The 19,741-nt window shown below is 40.3% G+C and overlaps 1 protein-coding gene across 4 annotated transcripts in view; it reads right to left on the minus strand.

The window, feature by feature from the left end:
• The window catches only part of DRAM2 (DNA damage regulated autophagy modulator 2), a 22,383-nt gene continuing 2,642 nt past the window's right edge, over positions 1–19,741 (minus strand). For 2 of the 4 annotated variants that reach the window (XM_006029642.2, XM_006029641.2), the window contains exons 2-10: positions 15,175–15,284; positions 12,520–12,677; positions 11,064–11,131; positions 9,272–9,411; positions 4,285–4,462; positions 3,167–3,249; positions 1,620–1,712; positions 1,101–1,203; positions 1–916 (exon numbers count right to left, since the gene is read on the minus strand). In XM_006029642.2, coding sequence (XP_006029704.1) covers positions 867–916; positions 1,101–1,203; positions 1,620–1,712; positions 3,167–3,249; positions 4,285–4,462; positions 9,272–9,411; positions 11,064–11,131; positions 12,520–12,650 — 846 coding nt within the window. In that variant the 5' untranslated portion in view covers positions 12,651–12,677; positions 15,175–15,284 and the 3' untranslated portion in view covers positions 1–866. The remainder of the gene's footprint in view (positions 917–1,100; positions 1,204–1,619; positions 1,713–3,166; positions 3,250–4,284; positions 4,463–9,271; positions 9,412–11,063; positions 11,132–12,519; positions 12,678–15,174; positions 15,285–19,741) is intronic. The other 2 variants (XM_025211166.1, XM_025211169.1) reach the window with 2 other exon arrangements.

The raw sequence follows: 19,741 nt of genomic DNA on the forward strand, positions 1-19,741 counted from the left end.
CTCAGTAAAAATACCACGTTTATTGACAGTGCTGATAAACACATTTGCATTGCTGAGTGGATTAATAGAAAAGCCATTTATATGTCAAGATGAATTAAGGCACCTTATGTGATCAATTAGATGATATTTTTAATACAAAATAAACACTTAGAAAATTAGCAATGTCATTGCTCATCTCAATTCCTGAGTTGTAGAAGCTGAGAAATTATGGCTGGAAACAGACATCACCTTGATACCACCATAAAAATGTTTATGGTGGCACAAAGGCCAAGCAAACAGATGTGTATGCCCCCTGCTGTGCCATAAATGCTCACAATTGTGGCTGCAACAGTAGGTGGTATAAATTGGCATCACTTGTGTCAAACATCTGTTTGCTTGTTGCAGCTCCACACTGCCTGCACAAACCTGGGGGCACCTGCCTGGGTTCCCGTTTGCAAAGGCAAACCCCAGGAATCCTCTGGCAAGGAATTTCCCAGGAATGGGTACTATGCCTTGACTCAGGACTCAACTCTGAAAATGGGGGAACCCCAGGTTCCTCACTTGCAGATGCATGCCCCAGGAATCCCCTTGCAGAGGATTCCTTGGGCATACACATTATGCTAATGTGCCCCAACTCAGGATATGTGCAGGGTTCCCCTGTTCGCAGCTGCTCCACAGGATTGGGTCCCCAAAGCCTTGAGAGAGGCAGGGGCCCAATCAGAAGGTCAAAAGGTGATGTTAATGTTACAAAATGAGGTGAATCACCAGAACACATTCCATAATAAAAACAGTGTCTGTTTTTAGCCTATGTTCCCTCTCTGTCGCATAGTTATATGCTCCCTGAAATCAGCAGTGGATTTTCATCAGCCATCAAGCTGCGGGGTATATCATAAAGGGTTTGTCCATCTAAATTGACAGTTGCATGCAAGGAAACTTTCTGCAATCAAAAAGGAGAGAAAAACAAATATAAATGATCAGAGCTCCACTATTCATTCTGTCCTTTCCACAAAGTAACATTTATAGGCAAGTGCAACATCTAGAAATGCGTATCACTCAAAAGCCATCTTTTCTGCTAAGAATGCAAACTACGGAATAACGTAGAAAGTAGCTCTGAGACTCACTGAGGAGATAATATAGTATTGTCCAAATTTCCCTCATGTCTGTGGTGTAAAGACTCCGTAGATCAGGAAGTAGATAACTGTCTGGTATATATTGGTCACAACACTGAAAGGACAGCAGATGCGAATAGGGTGGCAAATCAGCTTTCATAGGATAGCAAACTAGCACCCAGTTTTCAGCTGCTGGAAATGTTCATAAACATTCCTCTCTTCTGCTATTGTTCCCCATGTTATTCCCAGAACTGTGGTGTTTCTGCAGTACTTAAAGGAAATGTAAATAGTTAATAACTATTCTAGTCATTGCTGATTGATATAATTCGTAGCTACAGTACAAGGAGTAAATCCAGTGACCAAGAAGGAACAATTTTTATTGTAATGATATTGATGGTAGCAACCCATTTGTTATTTTAATTCGGCAGAGACCACTGTGCCTGAGTTTAGTAGCTGTGCCTCTCATAGTTGAAACATATTTTATTTATTTTAAAATATACTACAGATCATTTAATACAAACTTCACTTTACCTGAAAATCACGGATATAGGTGAGGAAAAAGGAGAGAAAGGAAAAAGCCAGAGACCATTCTGACACTGTGCTGATGATGTGAACTGTGTAACCCTATATAAAAGAAAAAGGAGCTATGTCATGAGCCTGGTCTTTCAGTTCCCAATGGTGGAAAGCCTTTATTTCTGCATTTAAAAAAAAATGCTTTCACAGACTTTTCCACATTTAACATCACTGCTACAAGAAAGAGGTATGCTGATTTCATCTGGAGTCTGGGAGCAAATGCTTAAAAAAATTAACTCCTGAGAAGACAGCTGAACAAAGCCCCATTCAATTGTCTTACAGAAGGCAGGTACATTGTAGACATTAGTTCTAAGGTACATAGGACTGGACTGTAGCTTTCACCATCAGCCTAGATAAGCCACACAGGAGAAAACTCTGGTGGGAAGATTATTTCCTGGGCTTTCTAGGGAGCATATGGTGCAGCAGCTGCTCTGCAACTGTGAGAACGGATGCGGTATATAGTTCCTTTCATGCCAACACACTCAGTTACATCATAGCGGGGGAATGGGGGAAGTTTCATCACAAACATTACCTTGACTCCAACCCTGCATTTGAAATGATGCGTTATCGAGACTAAAGCCTCTGAAGAAACTGACTGAAGTCTCACTTTAGACTTTTAGATTCAAGTTTTATGGGATAAAGGAAGAACGTGGTTTAATTCAGAATGTAGATGGCAACGGACAAAAGCCTTCTTTAGAAAAGTATTTCTATATTGCTGGAAAAAATCAAGCTCCTCCCTTGTATATGAATGGAATCAGAGACCTCCTCTACACTCATCAGGCAGAGAAGATAAAAACATCACACAAAACAATCTGGATGATTTTTGTTCCCTGCAGGTTTCTGTAAGTTGTACGGTATAACAACAATGACTTAAACTGTAGCTACATCACATGCATGCAGCTGATTTACCATTCTTCTCTTTTCTCCCCTCTCCATTTCCCCTTTGTCTCCATTCTTTCAATTCTTACTTAGTTCATTTATCCACTAAACAGCAATAATGAACACACAGACCTCATTTTGATTCTAACATGTTACCATGTAAAGTACAACTGAATTAACTTAACGCTGATGACAACTTTGGGGTCAGGAGAGATAAGGCCAAGTCTTATTAAGCATCATATCAGCTAGTCCTGAGTGAACCTGCAAGTATCCAATTATAACTGCAGCTGTTGTTTTTTTCACTGCAAAACCCAGCCTAACACATTACTACTCCATGAAACATTAAATCTAATTTACTCCGTGGATCTACAATCATTAATGAAACATCCATATATGAATATGAAATACCAGAGCAAGAAAACCAAATCTTCCTCCATTATTATCCAGGGTACTCCAGTAGCCTGAGTGCTCAGCAGCCAGGAAAGGCATGGAATAGCTGTTATACTCTTAAATCTGTGTGTGTGTAAATAAACCTGTGTTTTTATGTATTTTATATATAAACTGTGTACACCCAACATCCTTTATGGGTTTTTTTTTCTTTTTCATTCTGTTAAAACCAGGCCTACCTTCTCCTCTGGATTCCAATGTAGCTTCTGCTCTAGACCAGTTCCATAGCGGCCGCTGAGCAAAAGTATTGTTGAAATAGCCACTATAAGGAAATAGGTTAAGGAATATCTGAGGCACTAAACAAAAAACACAGAACCGTCAAATGCAGTTGTACATTCAATTTCATCCTGTAGTTTGTAAGAAGAAAGCAAAGGCACACCGCAGAATCTTTTGCATATCAATACCCAGGGCTATATATGTATCTTGTGCTTCACTGTGCTCCTGCACACATCCACAGGACTGTGTATACATCCTCGGTTCCCTTAAAAACAGAGTCCGTTACAACTGAGGACTGAAAGCAGGGATGGGAAGAAGGAGAGTTCTTGGGATTCATACTGACTCTGTATCTTTAAGGCTGCCAACAGGTGATACATTTATCCCAGAATAAATGTTGATACAATGTAGTAACAGTTTATCATGGTGTATTGCAAGATACATCTGTACACTTATTCCAGGACTGCAACATAGAAATAATGGAAGAAAAGCAGCAGTACATTCAGCTGCTCATTAAACCCTGATTAGAAGCGTGATGTGTACAAGCAAATCCAAGGACATTTTTGTCCTGGGACAAACGCAGGCACTTTATCCAAGGATAAATGCAAAATCTGTTCCAGGGCTATGAACCACAGTTACTGGAGGGGAGGGAACTGTTCCTTCTATGAGGTATGTTACTGTGCAGCCTATTGTAGGTGACAAAAATAATCTCAGGATAGTGGGAATGAGTATCAACTGTATCAGTGAAATAGTGGTTTTAGCACTGCACTCCTCAATTTGACATCTGATCTAGCAGCTAATTCAGTGTATACTGCTTCAGACATGGGAAAGGAGAACTTGTCTTACACAGTTCTGATAGCATCGCACTGCAGAAACAGGCCAAGGATGCTGTTTAAGCTCTAGAGGCACGGGAGCCTAGAGCCTCTGGCTGCTGTTACAGCGAGAACGATGGGGCGAGTGATAGCTGGGTAGGAGCCCAAGGGCTGCAACTTAGTTAGCACATGTGGCCCACAGGTCCCACACTGTATAGCCCCAGTCTAGCTAGTAATACTAGTGTTAAGTCATATTTCACAACAAAGGATACTGCTCAAAAGGCTTGATACGCACCATAACAATAAGGTCAGCCGAATCCAGAAGATTTCTTTGCCATGAATATCTGGCTGCATCATATAGGAAAGGATAGTCTGAATCAGAAGGTAAAAGGCCCCTATTCCAAACGTTAGAGAGGCTCCAAGCACGTGCACGGAATACATAGCACTTTTCTAGGGAGGAAGACAAGTGTAAATACGTGAATAAAAATCATAAAGAACAGAATCTAGTAACTACAGTACAACAGCTCTTGTCAAGTCAGCCAGAACTTATTTTTGTAAAAGCTTTCCTTGGTGCATTTAGCAACTCTCATGAAGATCTTTCCACATCTCAAGCTAAGCTGAATTGGGACAAGGTCAGTATTTAGATAGGGGATCTCAAAGGAAAACCCAAATATGGACAGGGGGTTAACACCACTGCCACTCACTCCCGCTCCTTATCTGCTTCCAAATTTCCAGTTTTCAGTCATTGCTGTCGACTAACTTCAACATTAGTTGTTAACAGGAAAAAGGGGATAAGCAACAGAGGTGTTATCCCCCCTGGGTGCTCACTGTGCTGACAGCAGCTCCAGCAGCCACTGCAGGAAGTCCTGAAGCCTGGATCTGGACATGGGTCATTCAGCCTGCAAGGAGTCCTGTGGGCAAGAAGACCCACCCTTTGACTATGGCTCACTCCCGGCTGCTGGCAAGGAATATGACCTGCCAGCTCATTTGAGCTTCACACCCCTGTTTTAGATTAAATAGAAAATGTATGCCTTCGACTCTTGTAGCCACTAACCATAACCTGTGACTTAACCATGAAGATGTATTGAAAGAAAAATGGGATGCAACACACAAGCTAGAAAAAATAAATCCCTACAAGTGGGCAGGTAAGGAGATGACATATGGGGCTAGATATCCTATTAAGCTCTTCAACCCTAATTTGTACTCTGATGAACACAAGATCACACATAGAGGAGGTACGATTAGAATGTGATCAGGAACTGAGAATGTGATTCTGCTCTGAAAGGTGATTATAAAAATGGAGTCGGTGGGCTTCAGTGTTAACGCTCTCTTCAGTACTCTAGTTCTAACTGGCTCAGGTTACACAGAAGCCTTTTCTGCCTGCCAGTTCTGCAAACTCCACCAAGCTCACATCTCTCTTTGCTGTGCATCATCAAAAGTAATAAAGGTTCGCTAGACCAAATTAGGTTCTGAAAGCGATAACCAATGTAACACCATTGAAGGTACCTATGCAAGCATGGTGCTTAACTGATTGGAATTTAAAAAACAATTCTTTTGATGTAGAAGAAAGAGCTATCGACTCACTCCCCTGTGGGTATAATTCAATCATCTGTTCTAATGGCAGTTAAAAACAACAAACCCCCCTGGCTATTAAAACTGCTAAACAATAACTTAGTACGTGCAAGGAATAGGGTCTGCTAAATTAAAAAGTGCCTTTAATTTATTTAAAAGTAGAATCACACTTTTAATTAAAGAATCGAAGAGCTGCCCAAACCCAGTGGCTCGTCAAGCTAGCTAGCATAGCAGGTTCTGTAGCCAGTAGCACATAAGGGTGTGACAGGGCTACATAACAACTGGCCATCTTTGATTCCTCAGCCTGACTGACCAAGCAGGCATTTACACCAAGATCAAATAGGGGTAGTTTTTTGGCATGAGTCCAGAGGGAGATTAAAACTTGTATCTCTGGATTCATAGCAAGACACCAGCACCTCTTAGCTACCACAGCAAAATTAGCAGAATATAAACCATGAACTGTAACGGTGGCAAACTGTGACAAAGATGGAATGATTTTTTTTAAATACCCGTCAAAGAAATGTATACTTTACTATGAAGAAATAAAAGAAGGGTACATATAGTCTCGTCTTCTGCCTGCAGTCAGTAACCAATACCTGACACTTAAAAGGAAGAAGAATGGGGAAACAGCTCCTTACCAATTGTGAAAGGCTGCCTAGGCAAAATTAAAATAGTCTACAGGACTAAGAAAGGGTTCTTCTTACTTGATGCAGGAGACTGGCTCTCTCTCAGCTGCATTATTACAAATGAGAATGAGTACTGTGGAATTAATCAGTCCCTTACAAAATCTGGTTGTGTAGATTATATGGCAATAAATCCTAAAAGCTGACTATGGTTGAGGACGGATGTGGCTTTCAAATACTTTAAAGGGGGAGGGGGAATTGCCAGCCTGAAACTCGCATCAGCTGTTACATCAGCCTGCTCCTGTACCATTAGAGGCAAGCTAAATCGCTTTACTTTTAATTCTGAATGAAACAGAGTTACTATGTCTGCCTACATATTCTGTGCTTCTGTACTGTAAAAAAGGGAGGTCAAATTCTGTGCTGCTGTACTGCCATCTAATGGTCCAGGTGCAAAAAAATACAGGTGGTCACAAGCACCACCAAGGATAAACAGCAGATTTTCTTGGGTTGGGAACTGAGCAGCAAGGCTATAGCAAAATAATTACTCTGCTCTAGCTGTGCTGTGGTAGTGTTAGAGCGATGCTGTAGTTACGACGGTCCAGGAATTATGGATTATGGACACAAGGATTTTGTGGGGAGAGAGTTTCATAGTAGAGATACCTTTTATTGGACCAACTCAATGGTTGGAAGAAACTTAGATCAATCAAGTTAGACAAACTTATGAATGCAAGACATTCACCGTCAGATCTGAGGAGGGAAGCAAGGACAGTGACAGCTGACAGTTAAGAACTGAGAATAGAGCTGTTAGGTTTGGAGGCTGCTAATTCTGCTAATGGTTTGCCTATTACCTCTGGGATTTCCTGCCCGCCCCCCACCCCCAACCTGACAGCTCTATTCTCTGTTCTTAACTGTTATATCACTATCATCCAAACACATCCTTGCCTCTAACTATGCTGGTCAAACTCCCCAGGTAAGAGCCTCCCCAGTAGCCCAGCTTTAGCAGGAGGAGTAGAGGGTACACTCAAGTCTATCCCATCCCATACCCTAAGTTGTTATACCACTTTCCTGTGAAATGGGAGATAGAAATGGGTTTGAGCACCCTCTGGTTGAGGTGATCCTTTAACTGGGCCCTCCCCTTCATGGGTGAGTGGTATAACCCCTAGCAAACTGAGAAAAAAACATGGACTCATTCACCTCTTCCTCCTCCTCCATTAGGCATATTAAGAATACACCTAATGGATCAGGTCCTTTAGGGCAGTGGTTCTCAACTTTTTTTATACCAAGACCCATTTGTAAACATCGATGGCCAGTCCCAACCAAGTACAGTAAAATCTCAGTAAAATCCAGCCTTTGAGTAACTGGAACACTATTAGCCAGAATTTCTGGCGGGCCAGCAGGATGCAGGCATGGGGGGGTGGGAAGAAAGCTCACACATGGTGGTGGTGGCCACTGCCACCCACCCCCCTGTGCTGCAGCCGCTACAGTGTGTGGCCACTGACACTCCCCTGCCACCCCCAATGCCACTCCGCGCCCGGCCAAAAACTGCCAGCCTCAGATAACTGACATTTTTAGATACCCAGCACCCCCCATTCCCCACTCATACCGGATAACAGGGATTTTACTGTAAATAGCTTAAGTAGAAAACACACAAGCATTTTGGCCCCAAAATACTTATTACATGCTACAAGTTAAAACACCTCAACAGTCTTAGTTTTAAAGACAGAAATCAGTATCAAGAGGAAAACATTAACAGCGATAGCAACATGTGGCCCTACATTCCTCCCAAGTGACATTCATGCTTTTCCATGTTTTCTGGGATTGTTTGCAACCCTTTCATATACTCTTGCGACCCACTTTTGGGTCACAACCTATGGATTGACAAACACTGCTTTAGGGAACTCAGTGTAGGGAGGAATGATCTGCAGATCCCACACAGCCTTAGGCAGGGCAGATCCCACGCAGCCTTAGGCAGACATTTAACAGATGTAGAAATGAATAAGTAAGCTGTATTAATGAATGATTAAGCATGTATTACATAATACTTGCAACCTGATGTAGTATACCACAGCCCTGAACATGATGTGTCATGCTTTGGATGCGACTTTTTGAAAGATCATCAGTTTTTGAGAGAACAAAAACTGAGACCAGTGATTCGCAACCAGGGTGCCAGGGCATGCTGGGCCAGACCTTTTGAAGGGTGTAGTGAGGTGCAAGGAGATAAGCAAAGTGTTAGGAGATAAGCAAGGTGTTAGGAGATAAGCAGGTAAACTAAGCAGATAAGTGTAGGCTTAGGCTTGTCCCTGTCTGGACAATCCCCCAGCCTTACTTCCTTACAGAGAGGCCTAGCAATAAGCACTATAATCTATAAAATAGTTCCTGAAATTAGGTGCCACTCAATTCACAGGAGTTATGGAGGGGTGCCTTGAGTTCAGTGAGGGATGCCTCAGGTTCAGAAAGACTGAGAATCATTGACTTAGATTACAGAAGTACTGTGGAAAAAAGCAGATGACAGAAGTGGAAGAGACAGAGCTTGGAATTTTTCAAGAATTTATCCTGTTCTGAAGGCGTGCACATGTACAGTCCACTTGTCAGACACGCTGAACAGAACTGGCTGAAAGTTGGATTTCTTTTTCAGAGAAACATCAACATTTAGAAATTTATTTTTATTCCAATTTGGAAATAAGATTTTCAAAATTTTCCACAAAATGAAAATTAAAAAAAAAAAATGGGTTTGGAATTTTATGTACTACTATTACTGACATGTCACTTAATGGAAAAAAATTAAAATAGATGAGAAATCTATAAAATTCCAACATGAAATGTCAAAATTTTGGGTATTCGCCAAAAAACAAACTAGTTTCCAAAATGATTTGATTAAAAAACAAACAAACCCAAAACTTTTTTTGTCAAATGCTGCAGTGAAAAACTTCTGATCAGCTTTAGTACTCTTTATCAGTATCTAAATAAAGTCAGAGAAGTAAAGACAGTGTAACTTAGCTCAAAATATTTTTTAATGGTTATCATTCTACTACAATTTCCAGAAAAATATAAATAGAGCACAAACCTGAAAGTTTGTAATAAGGCACATTCCAAAGCAACTTATCACTCCTAGTATAAGACCAGTCTTATTTAATTTGGCGATCTTGTTTTTTTCTGGATTCAGAGCACAAACTTGTTTATAACGAACGTACATGGTAGCAATACCTGTGAGGAACCCAAATATAGTGACATATTTAAGTAAATAAGGAGACTTTTTAGACTGTAAAAGTGATGAGCAAGAGGTAACTCCTGTTTAAATTGCAAAAGCTGTATTATTGCCATACTAAGCAGAGTAGAGAACTCACAAGTCAGGAAACAGGGAAGTTAAATAAGAACTGTGCAATTATCACAAGTTAGCCTCACAATTAAGGTTGATTAGTATTTGTGATTCCAGATTAAACTGATTTTTGCAGACATTTGAGAGACAATTCCTACCCCTGATAATGTCATTTAAAAGGGAAGATTTGTTGCCTTAAAGACTAAATCCTATTCTAGTTTTACACACTTAAGTGACATTTATGTAGCCACATAACTGCAATTTTTGGCACTTTCAGTTTTGATTCTATTTCCACTTGCCGCAATTATGCTTCTCCTGGGCTTCTCTGCTGAGCCTGCTCAGAAGACCGCACCTTGGCTGCACACAGAACTACTCAGGCATACATGTTATGCCAATTAAATCCCAAAACATTAGTCATAGAAAAATCATGACCAGTCAGCACTTGAAGCTGGATGAAAAGGGGGAGAAAGAGGAGATGTTCCTCCATCTTTTGGTCCAGTAAATCTAGTGGTTAAGGCACTTACATAGGGAGCAGAATCTATACGCTAGGTCCCCCACATCCAGAAGAGATTCAAACTTGCATTCCACACTTCTCCACAAGTGCTCTAACCACCAGGCCAAGGGCTAAGCATTGTCTAAAGCATTTCTCAAGCCTCGTCTTGAAGCTGGCTCCCTGGGCAGCCCTCATAGGAAAATATGTGGGGCCAGAAGAACAAACTACAGGGAATATGGTTCAGTGAAATGGATGCTGCCTGGGTAGAGAGGTAGCTCTGGGTCCTACCCACAGTCTCTGCACTGTTGGGACAGAAACGACCTCACTGTTGTTTATCCATTTTATTCAATGAATAGTAAATTAATTGTGCAGAAAATGCAGGGGACAGAACCTAGCCTTCCTCCTCATACCAGGGCAGCAGTGGTCTTACTGAGCCACCTGCCATCTACATTTTGCCCCTTTTCCTGCTACTGTGCATCTTTCCTTTCTGGCTGTGTAATGGAACAGCTTCAAGAAGAGGACTAAGCAACGTTCACCCCATGGCCTGGAACAGAACTCTGCCGGGAAACAGGACATGCAGGTTCAAATCCCCTCTGTCTGCCCAGCGGCTGTATAGATTGCGCTCTTCAGCAGGGCTTTTTGGCACTCCTTTCTAACAGCCGATTCAATTAGTGGAAGCGCCCTAATTTACCCTACTTTAGTACTGAAAAATACGTGGATACCTGGACAATGCTATTCTGATACATGCCTGTGCCTAAGCACCAAAAAGTGCAGTTACCAATCAGTGCCACTTAAGAATTAGTTCTGATCAGCATTTCACACCTTAAGATGTCTGGATTTCTTTTATATTTAACTCTGAATTTCTTGGATTCAGAGTACACCCCTGTAACGCATTTTACTCTAAGTGTTCTGTTTTAACTATCAATGTAGCTTTTCCCTGGGAAGTATATGTAGCTTAGTGACCTAGTTGAGAAAATTTTAAAATTTAGAGCTGGTATTTAATGTGCTTTCTAGAATCGTCTACAATGTGTTGGTTTCTTTACTTACATAAGGAAGTGGATATATTCAACATAATCCCAAACAAACATCTTTCAGGAGGCATTATTCCTGTATCACTGGACGAAAAACAAAGAGAAATAAGGATTTTCATCATGTACTGTGATTTCCTATATACCGAAGCATCTTTGTGAGGGGAGGGATGAAAAGGAGGAACAGTTTCATAAAGCCTTTCAAGCAACTTTGACCAATTTGATTTTCCCATAGTTATCATGCTAGCTTCTAGAGCTGGAGACACCAATAATAATGTTTTGTTAGGGCGACAATGTTTTCTTCAGAATAGAAAAAGAATATATAGCCCATCATAGTCATCCTTTGTATGTTTATTTTAAATCTACATCAAAAGAAATATTAAAGAATATTAAGCCTTGAAAATGAAGCACACTGTAGTCTGAAAAGGCCAGAGGTCAGGCTTATTTGAACCTCAACTCAGTCCAATTGGGCATACAGATTCAAATACAGATATCAATTACATGGTTACTTTGGTCATAGGATTCCTGCCTCACCTTACATTTGGGTTATGACTGTACTATGAACAAGACAGCAGTTAAATATTTTAACCCGTTTCTTCAATATGTGATTCGTGCCTCATTCACCAAATAACAAGGCAGATTTAGAGAGAGAAATGTTTAGTTTTTAACTTCTGAGAATCTCAGATGTTATTCTGCATCTCTGTTACACCAAGGTGGAACTCTTGAGTAAATGTGTTATCAGAGCTAAAGCTTGAGCAAGCTAGAACATCAAACTTCCTGAGCATGTTCCACTCTCAAACTCCTCCACTAAAAATATTTTAACATAAATAAAGAGAAATATTAGAAAAGAAAAATTTAAAAAAGACTATGTTTATTACACTTAGTGAATCAGAAAGAAATTAGCCCCTGTTGAGAGAAGCACTGAGAGGCCTCAATACACTTGATACTTATTTGCAAGAACACCTAATAAAAGCAAGAAATCTCTTGTTAGCAACATTTTCCTGGTTACATTTTCTGCACTATGTCTTCAGATGGTGAGCCCTATAACAACAATAGTCACTTCATCAACATATTGCTACTGATAGCCAAGGGCACCCTTTAAATCCTACTAAATGGTGTGGCTCTGCAAGCAGATTACTGAGAGTTAAGATGCAGTAAGATAAGGTAATACACAAAGCGAGTTACCTACTCTGTGGTAACTGCATGCATGCTCTTACTCAACAGTACAGGTGATCCAGCTTACCCTCCTGAGGGGCAAGCTACTGTCTAACGACTACAAAGCAAGAACAAATGTGTTGTTTGATGCTTGTATCTTTAAAGAAATCTTCAGGTTAATGTTAAAACCAGTCATTCAGAAATGTTTCTTTTAAATCAGTTTAAAATTTAGAACTGAAGCAGCATTTCCAGGAGAAAACCCTAATTCTGTTAATAAGATGAAACTATAGTTAGCAGTACAATCGGATGTGTTCACTGACCTGATGTAGGGCACCAGTGGATCAACATGGCGTAGAAAGATTGCAGTTATATATGGAAATATGAAAGATGCAGCTGTCCAAATAACCAAAGCTGATGGCAAGAAGCAAAGCCCTTGCTGGAACCACCACATTTCAGTATTTTCTCCTAAATCCAGACACTAAGAAGAAGCAAATACACAGTAGGTTTAAGGATTTTTATCTCAATAGTTTGGTTCTGAAGCTGAATCATGAACTGTATTACCATGCAATCTTTATGTAGGGCCTGCTGTGAATAAGCATAATAATATACAAGTCTTTTTTACCACAAAGACTATGTTGAGGCGGCTTGAATTTTGTATCATTTTCAGTTCTGCACTGCAAAACCAAGGCAAAGGCTAACAGGAAATCACTGCTTTTACAACATAGACACTACTTCAAAGAAGAAAACAGGAATTTCTTTTGGAAACTTTCATACTAAAACTCATATCAGAAAACCAGAGAAAGAATAAGGTCACTTTACTGCCTTTTTTGGCATCTGTCTATTGCCAGATCTGTCAAGAGGCTCACTTTACTTTATTAATTCTATTTTCTTCCTCTCCATGGTGTGCGTAACAGCTTATTGAGGTTAATGAGGATCAGAGGGTATAGCGACTGCAGGGAATAGAGAATATGCATCAACAATGACAGTTTTACTGACAAAGGAAATGGCAATCATAGAACCTTTAATGAGAATCCGGGCTTATTTTAGAAGTAAAACAAAAACATGAAAATATTACTAACATTTTCAATTCCTTAGCACCTGACATCTTACTAACTCAACACACATTATAACCTCCACATGAATAAATGCATATGATTACTTTATGCTAGCACCTTCAGAACCAGCCATCATCTAATTGGGATAGTGGTCGGGCAACTGCAGGAAGTTCCACTTACACACCTAGTTGTGCATGTGATTCCACGCTTCCACACCTTCGTTTTGAAAATTTCACCTTGAAAGCAAGACTGTACCTATACATCTAGCCCTGTGTGAGAAGTGTGTACCTCTGGAGCACAGAGAAGGATTTGTGTCTTCCCCCATCTCTGCTGGTAGAGGGGAGTAACCTTCTTTTAGCTCCAATCCAGTTCTGCTAATGTGTGGTCTTTTGCCGTAACCATCGTTACATTCTCATACTTGTGATCTCCCAAATGTACTTTAGTGAAGTAAAGAATACAGAAACAGATTAGGCCTACTAGAGATAAGGGACAAAGAGGTGAAAGACTGCAGATGGAACAGAGCACTAAACAGGGCAGAGAAAGCAGGAAGAGTGCACAATGTAGAGAGAGAGAGATTAGGTGCTGATTGGACAGGGAATCAGGAGAGAAAAAGATCAGAGAGACAACAATGCTCAATCCGTAAGTGAGAAGAAAAGATTCCTGATTATTCAGGTATAAGGAGAGGAAGTAAGAGAAGGAAAACTCTCAAAGGAGAGAGCAGATGCAAAGTCAAATAGAAATGTATCTCAGATTGAGAAGTTGAAAGACAAAAGAGATCATGGACTGAAGATAAACAAAGCAGGGAGAAGGAGAAAAGATGATGGCAGAAGTGTCCAAGAAGCAAGCATAAAGGCATGACCCAGATCAAGAATTGAAAAGGACAGAAATAGACAGCCAGATATGGAGACAAGATAACACAATGGTCAGAGGTGAAAACCCCTCCCCACACCCCAATGAGGTCTGAAGATGCTCTTCTACCCAGATTACCATTCTGATATGGACCAATCCAACCTCCTGATACAGGCCGGTACCCTCACCTTGCCCATGCTGCTCATGTCCTGTGATCTAACTATCTCATGTACTCCAGTAGCATACTGGAGTACATGGGATAGTCAGAAAATACTCCAGTTCCCATGGAAGGATGTAGGAGGTTTTCTTCAAACAGCACATGGCCGGTAGCTTCCCTTACTAGTTTCCCTGAAGCTAAGCCTTAATGTATATACCCTCATTTCAATCCCTACTCTCTGTGGGTTTTACCAGCTATACCACTAGCAGCACTCTTTGTCTACTCCTTACTGATAAACGTGGAACCTTTCTACCACAGATGGCATTCTACTGATAACAAGGGATCACCAGTAATCAGGTGCTGGAACCTTTGATACATGCCAAAATCTCACCCTGTTCTGGATAAAATCGGACAGATTATATCATCATGCAACAAAGATGCAGTTACACATCAGGCAAATATATTTTGTTGGGTAACGCATGAGGGTTTCCAACATGTAAGTGGTGAGGCAATGAGAGCACAGTAGAATTAAGGTTGGGTGTAAAGCTTAAGTGCAAGTATACTTCCAAGATTCATTTTAAACTATTAAAGTAACACTTGATATTTAATAGTGACTTTCACTGTAAGATTACAATGATTTTGAATATTTTAATGTAATCCCCACAACTGTAATACTGGTAAATTACATTTTCCCAATTTATAAATAAGGAAAAAAACCATAGGTAATATTCTTTATTCAAGATCACTCATAACATGTTGTATGAGCAGGAATATAATCCAAACCTCTCAAGTTTCAATCCAGTGATGATAAATGTTAATGTTCTTATTGTTCCCTTAAAATTCATAAAGGCATTGTTGTCTCATTTCTTTTCAAATAGATTTTGTCTGGGAATAGACACCGATTTGTCACATACCTGGAAATACTGATGACAGCAAGAATTCCGTCTCAAAGAGAATCCAAAATCATCTTTCTGCTAAAATTTCCTTTTTAATTTCTCCATTTTTCTCATTTTGTTCTAAATATCTTCAATACAAAAGAAAAATAATCAGCAATATATTCTATAGTTTGATGTCCCTGCCTTTGTGCCCTCTGCTTCTACAATCTCTTTTATCCTAGGGCACTATACTCTGCTTTAGTCTTTATTGACAAGCTCCAGGTTTTTCAGTCCCCTTTCACCAAACTTTCTTCCTTCTCCCTATTTTCCACATACAATTTGGCTTTATTTATGATTCATACCTGGGGAGCCATAGTCTTTCTTTTCCCCCTTACTCTAAAATACCAAACTCTCCTAACTTAAAACAGCGCAGACCATTCCCAGACCATTTAATTTAGGCCTCTTTCTTATCCAGAAATTACTAGGTTTTCTCCACTCCTTTTTTAACTAGGGACAGTAAGATTGCTGAGAGTTTCCAGATTCCTGTGTCTCCTTATCCAAACTATAGATTGATTACTAGATGGAAGGACAACTTCCTTGGTGTGAAGACCAAGTTCAAATGTATGTGTATAGATACAGCTAGCCCATCTGAGAAAAGCACATCTGAACTCCACAGGTGATGTTGGTTGTGCTGCACAAGGTCTGGATGCAGTCTCTCTGTTTTCCACATTGGTGAAAAACACGTCTACCAACCTCCTGAATTGTACACTGTAGCAAGGATATGAACAGGGGACTAATTATACATCAGTTAACACAGTAGGTTTTGTTTTCTTGAGTACGGCCCTAGTTTATTATCCAGACAAACCCAAGAACTTCAAAAAGGCTCAAAAACACGATTAGAGAATGTGTGCACATCCATCCCTCCTCACTGCCATTCAAAACAATCTCCGGTCTAGAAACCCTAGGGAATACTGGACTTGACAAAAGGAACATGGAGGGAGCAGTCCCCTATACCAACAATACAGTATAGTACAGGGGGTTCCCAAACAGTTATACAGGGGTACACAAGATATCTTTGGGGGGATATATGGGATCCCTGGGGGTACACAAGATATCCTTGGGGGATATATGGGAGAAATTGTGTAATGGCAGATTTAATTTTCATTATAATAATACTTGGCATTTAAGAGGTTAAAATATAAAACATATGCTGGAAGGGGTACATGGGCAGCTGGTAAAACTAGAAGGGGGTATGCAATAAGAAAATGTTTGGGAACCTCTGGTATAGTACATATTAAAACAGGCAGGGAATGCGTGAAAAGAAATATCTGGAGGACATTCTTCCTAGAAAACAATGGCAACATAGCAGGAGAAAAGAAGCTTGTCTGCACTAGAAGAGCTTCTACCATTACAGCTACACAAGAGGAGATATGTCCAAGTACTCTAGTGAAGATTCAGATTATAAAGAGATTTTTTGTACACCGGATTCCAGAATGATAAAAACTAAGACGGCAAAAGTGCTCTCCTATCAATATAGCTGTGACTACGTTAGGGGTTTTGTCAGTATATCTATGCCAGCTAGATTGTGTAATTTTAAAAGCCAGTGTAGTCATGCTGGCAAAACCTTGCAGCAGACATGGCTTAAGAAAGGAGATGTTGCTTTCTCTAGAACGCAGGCGGAAAAGCATTTCAGGCTGAGACTCATAGGGCTTGTCTATCCAAACAGATTTACTTCACACTGAAAGACACCAAAGTGTAATATCACTTTGCTTTGGGGCAACTGCACCTAAATGAACAGCCACCTCCCACCTCACCATGAATCACTGTTTCCACACAGGTGACTGGCTCCCTCAAGTACATCAAGATGTTTCTTTGTGCAACCAAATGCACAAGGAAGAATCTGACCTTGAGTGGTCATGACTATGAAGTTATAGAGGCGACACAGATACAGCAAGCAGCTGGTTCAAGGAGTGAACAAAAGGGAGTAGGAAGGTGGTTGGCAGATCACTAAAATATATTCAGCTAGGACACAAAGATCAGCCTGAAGTTGCTTATTGCAAGAAAAAATGACTCCAAGATTAAATGAGAACAAAACATTCAGATTTATATTGATGTAAAAAGTTGTATCACAGTTGTGAACACAGCTTTTATCTTTGGAAAAATAGGGTTTATGCCAGGATAACATATTCATGTAGATGAGCCCATAGGTCAAGGACAGAGGGAACCAGCATAATAAATCTAATCCAATTTCTTGCTTAATCCAGGCTATCAATTTTCATCCAGTAATTCCATACTGCCAACTGTTGTAATTTTATTTCAAAGTTTTGCAATGTTTGAATTTTTTCTTAAAGCATCTATTTCCAGCACCATGACAATATACAAAGTCTCAGCTTTAGCCGTTTTTTTTAATTAGGTTTCTAACTTCATTTATTGTAAAAAAATTCGAAAACATGAGACTAGAGACTCAAATACTAGAAGGCAAAAACAAAGAATCCCAAATCCATGTCAGTAAGTCTGATTTGTATTTGCTCAGGCAGAAATATATTTGTAATATTCATCCTGGGGCAAACAAACATAAAAGCTATACGTGCTCTTATGAGAAATTAAAATCATAAGTAAAAACTGCAACATTAGCTGGATATTAATATATTTTATTATGGGAGATCACTATATTAAAATATAATACAAGTTCAGACTTGAATACGAATAAACAGGATATACGTGAAAACATGTAGGTAGCATCCCTTATATTCAAGACTTTGTGAATATCTATAGTGTTAAGATTTTGCATATAGCCATCATAGTGCTATTCACTGGATGAGATCCCAGCTTCACTGAAGTTAATGACAAAACTCTTATTGACTTTAATAGGGTCAGCATTTCACCTAGCATTCAGAATAGCAAAGGAAGCTTTAAGAAACATGGTCAATTTTATTCCATTGAGGTTTAGGAGAAATGGGGAGGAGTAGTTGGTTTCCTGCTGAGTCTATGCCTGGATCTGACAGCAATATCATACCTTTTGTATTAATCTGTATCAGTGGTTCTCAACATTTTTAGACTCAAGGAACCTCTAAGAAAATTCTAGCTTGTAGTTTCTACTCCTCCTTTGACAACAGAAAAAGAATAGAATTCTTCTTCTTTTGTAAAGACTCAGAAAGACCACAACAGCTCAGACTGTATTAATACTATGAATTCCTATTTCAAATCTCTGGGTTTATTTTGGGAATCATATTTGCACACCTAACATTGCAGGGCACTGTGACACTCATGAAAAGATCTCATGGCACCCCAGGGTACTGCAGCACCTTGACTGAAAATTGTGGGTCTATATACATGCAGGGTTGCATAAGATCCCAAGGAATCAACTGCTGTACCATCTCCTAAGATGACATTTAAGATCAATAGGAAAAATTTTGCGTGCACGAGGCAAAAGTACTTCTTCTATGCTTTTTTCCCTAAATGACACTATCACATCTCAGAAATTATGCTAAAGACATTTCCATTTTCATGAAGATACAGCAGAATCATAAAAATGAGACACTGAAAGGTTTTTATGCTGATTCCAAAATCTTCAGTTATTTTGCCAATTGTAATGTTTTGATTTGCATGATCTGTATGAGGCACTTGCTGGTTTGAATGCTGCAGGTCCCAAAACTGATTGCTTTGGAGGTACTCCTACAAAGTTAATATTTAGTAACAATAATTTTCATTCTTGTATTAAACACTGGTCCCACAAATTGAATGCAAGGTACTCCCTACTGCACAGTTCTGGGAAGGGTTCCTCCCATTTCTTAAGTACTACTTTAGGTCTATGATGAATACTTTCCCCATAGCCTCTACGGGTGCATACACACAAGAGCTTTGCGGTGCCTCAAAGGCTTTTGAGGCATTGCAAAACATACCCAAAACATGTGATTTGGTTCTCCACGCTGCACATTTTCAGTGCAGAGCCAAATTTAGATACCAGGACATCCCAGTATTAAAAAAATGCACAGAGAAAAAAAAAGCAGGGCGGTGCACATGGCAGCATCGTATGTCACCAGAAACCAGAGCCTGGCCAGCTAGAGCCACACTCCAGCTGTCAACCAGGCTCCATGCACCTGGATTGCCGCCGCTGCAGCCCCAGGAGGCCCCCAGAACCCCAGGTAAGGCTGCTGGGATCAACCCAGCTGCTGGCTTCAGCCTCCCCTACCCCACGCAGGGCAAACACAAAATCAAGCCTACGCATCTTTCTAAAAGCTATCCTATAGCTCAAACAGAAGTTCTGAGATTGATGCAGAAGTTACTGGGTGAGGTTTTATGGTCTGTGCTTTAAAGGTCACTGTAAATCAGGACTGTCCAACTTACTTGGTCCTACAGGTCAGAACCAGATGGCAGAGCTTCACAGGCCAGATGACTCACCTCTGGTGGCAGGGCAGCAGTGTGCCAGTACAGCTGCCAGAGCCACTGCACTGGTGCAGCTCCAGAACCCAGGTGGATGAACACAGCCACCGCCTGTCCCCACCTTTCCCCCTGTTGCAGATCTACAGTAACGAAAGACCCCCAAATCAGCAGCAGGCAAGGGGATTGGAGGACAAGTGGCAGTGGTGTTCACCCCCTGGGTTCA

This window comes from Alligator sinensis, unplaced genomic scaffold (genome assembly GCF_000455745.1).
Source record: "Alligator sinensis unplaced genomic scaffold, ASM45574v1 scaffold766_1, whole genome shotgun sequence".
In the NCBI taxonomy this organism is placed as follows: Eukaryota; Metazoa; Chordata; order Crocodylia; family Alligatoridae; genus Alligator; species Alligator sinensis.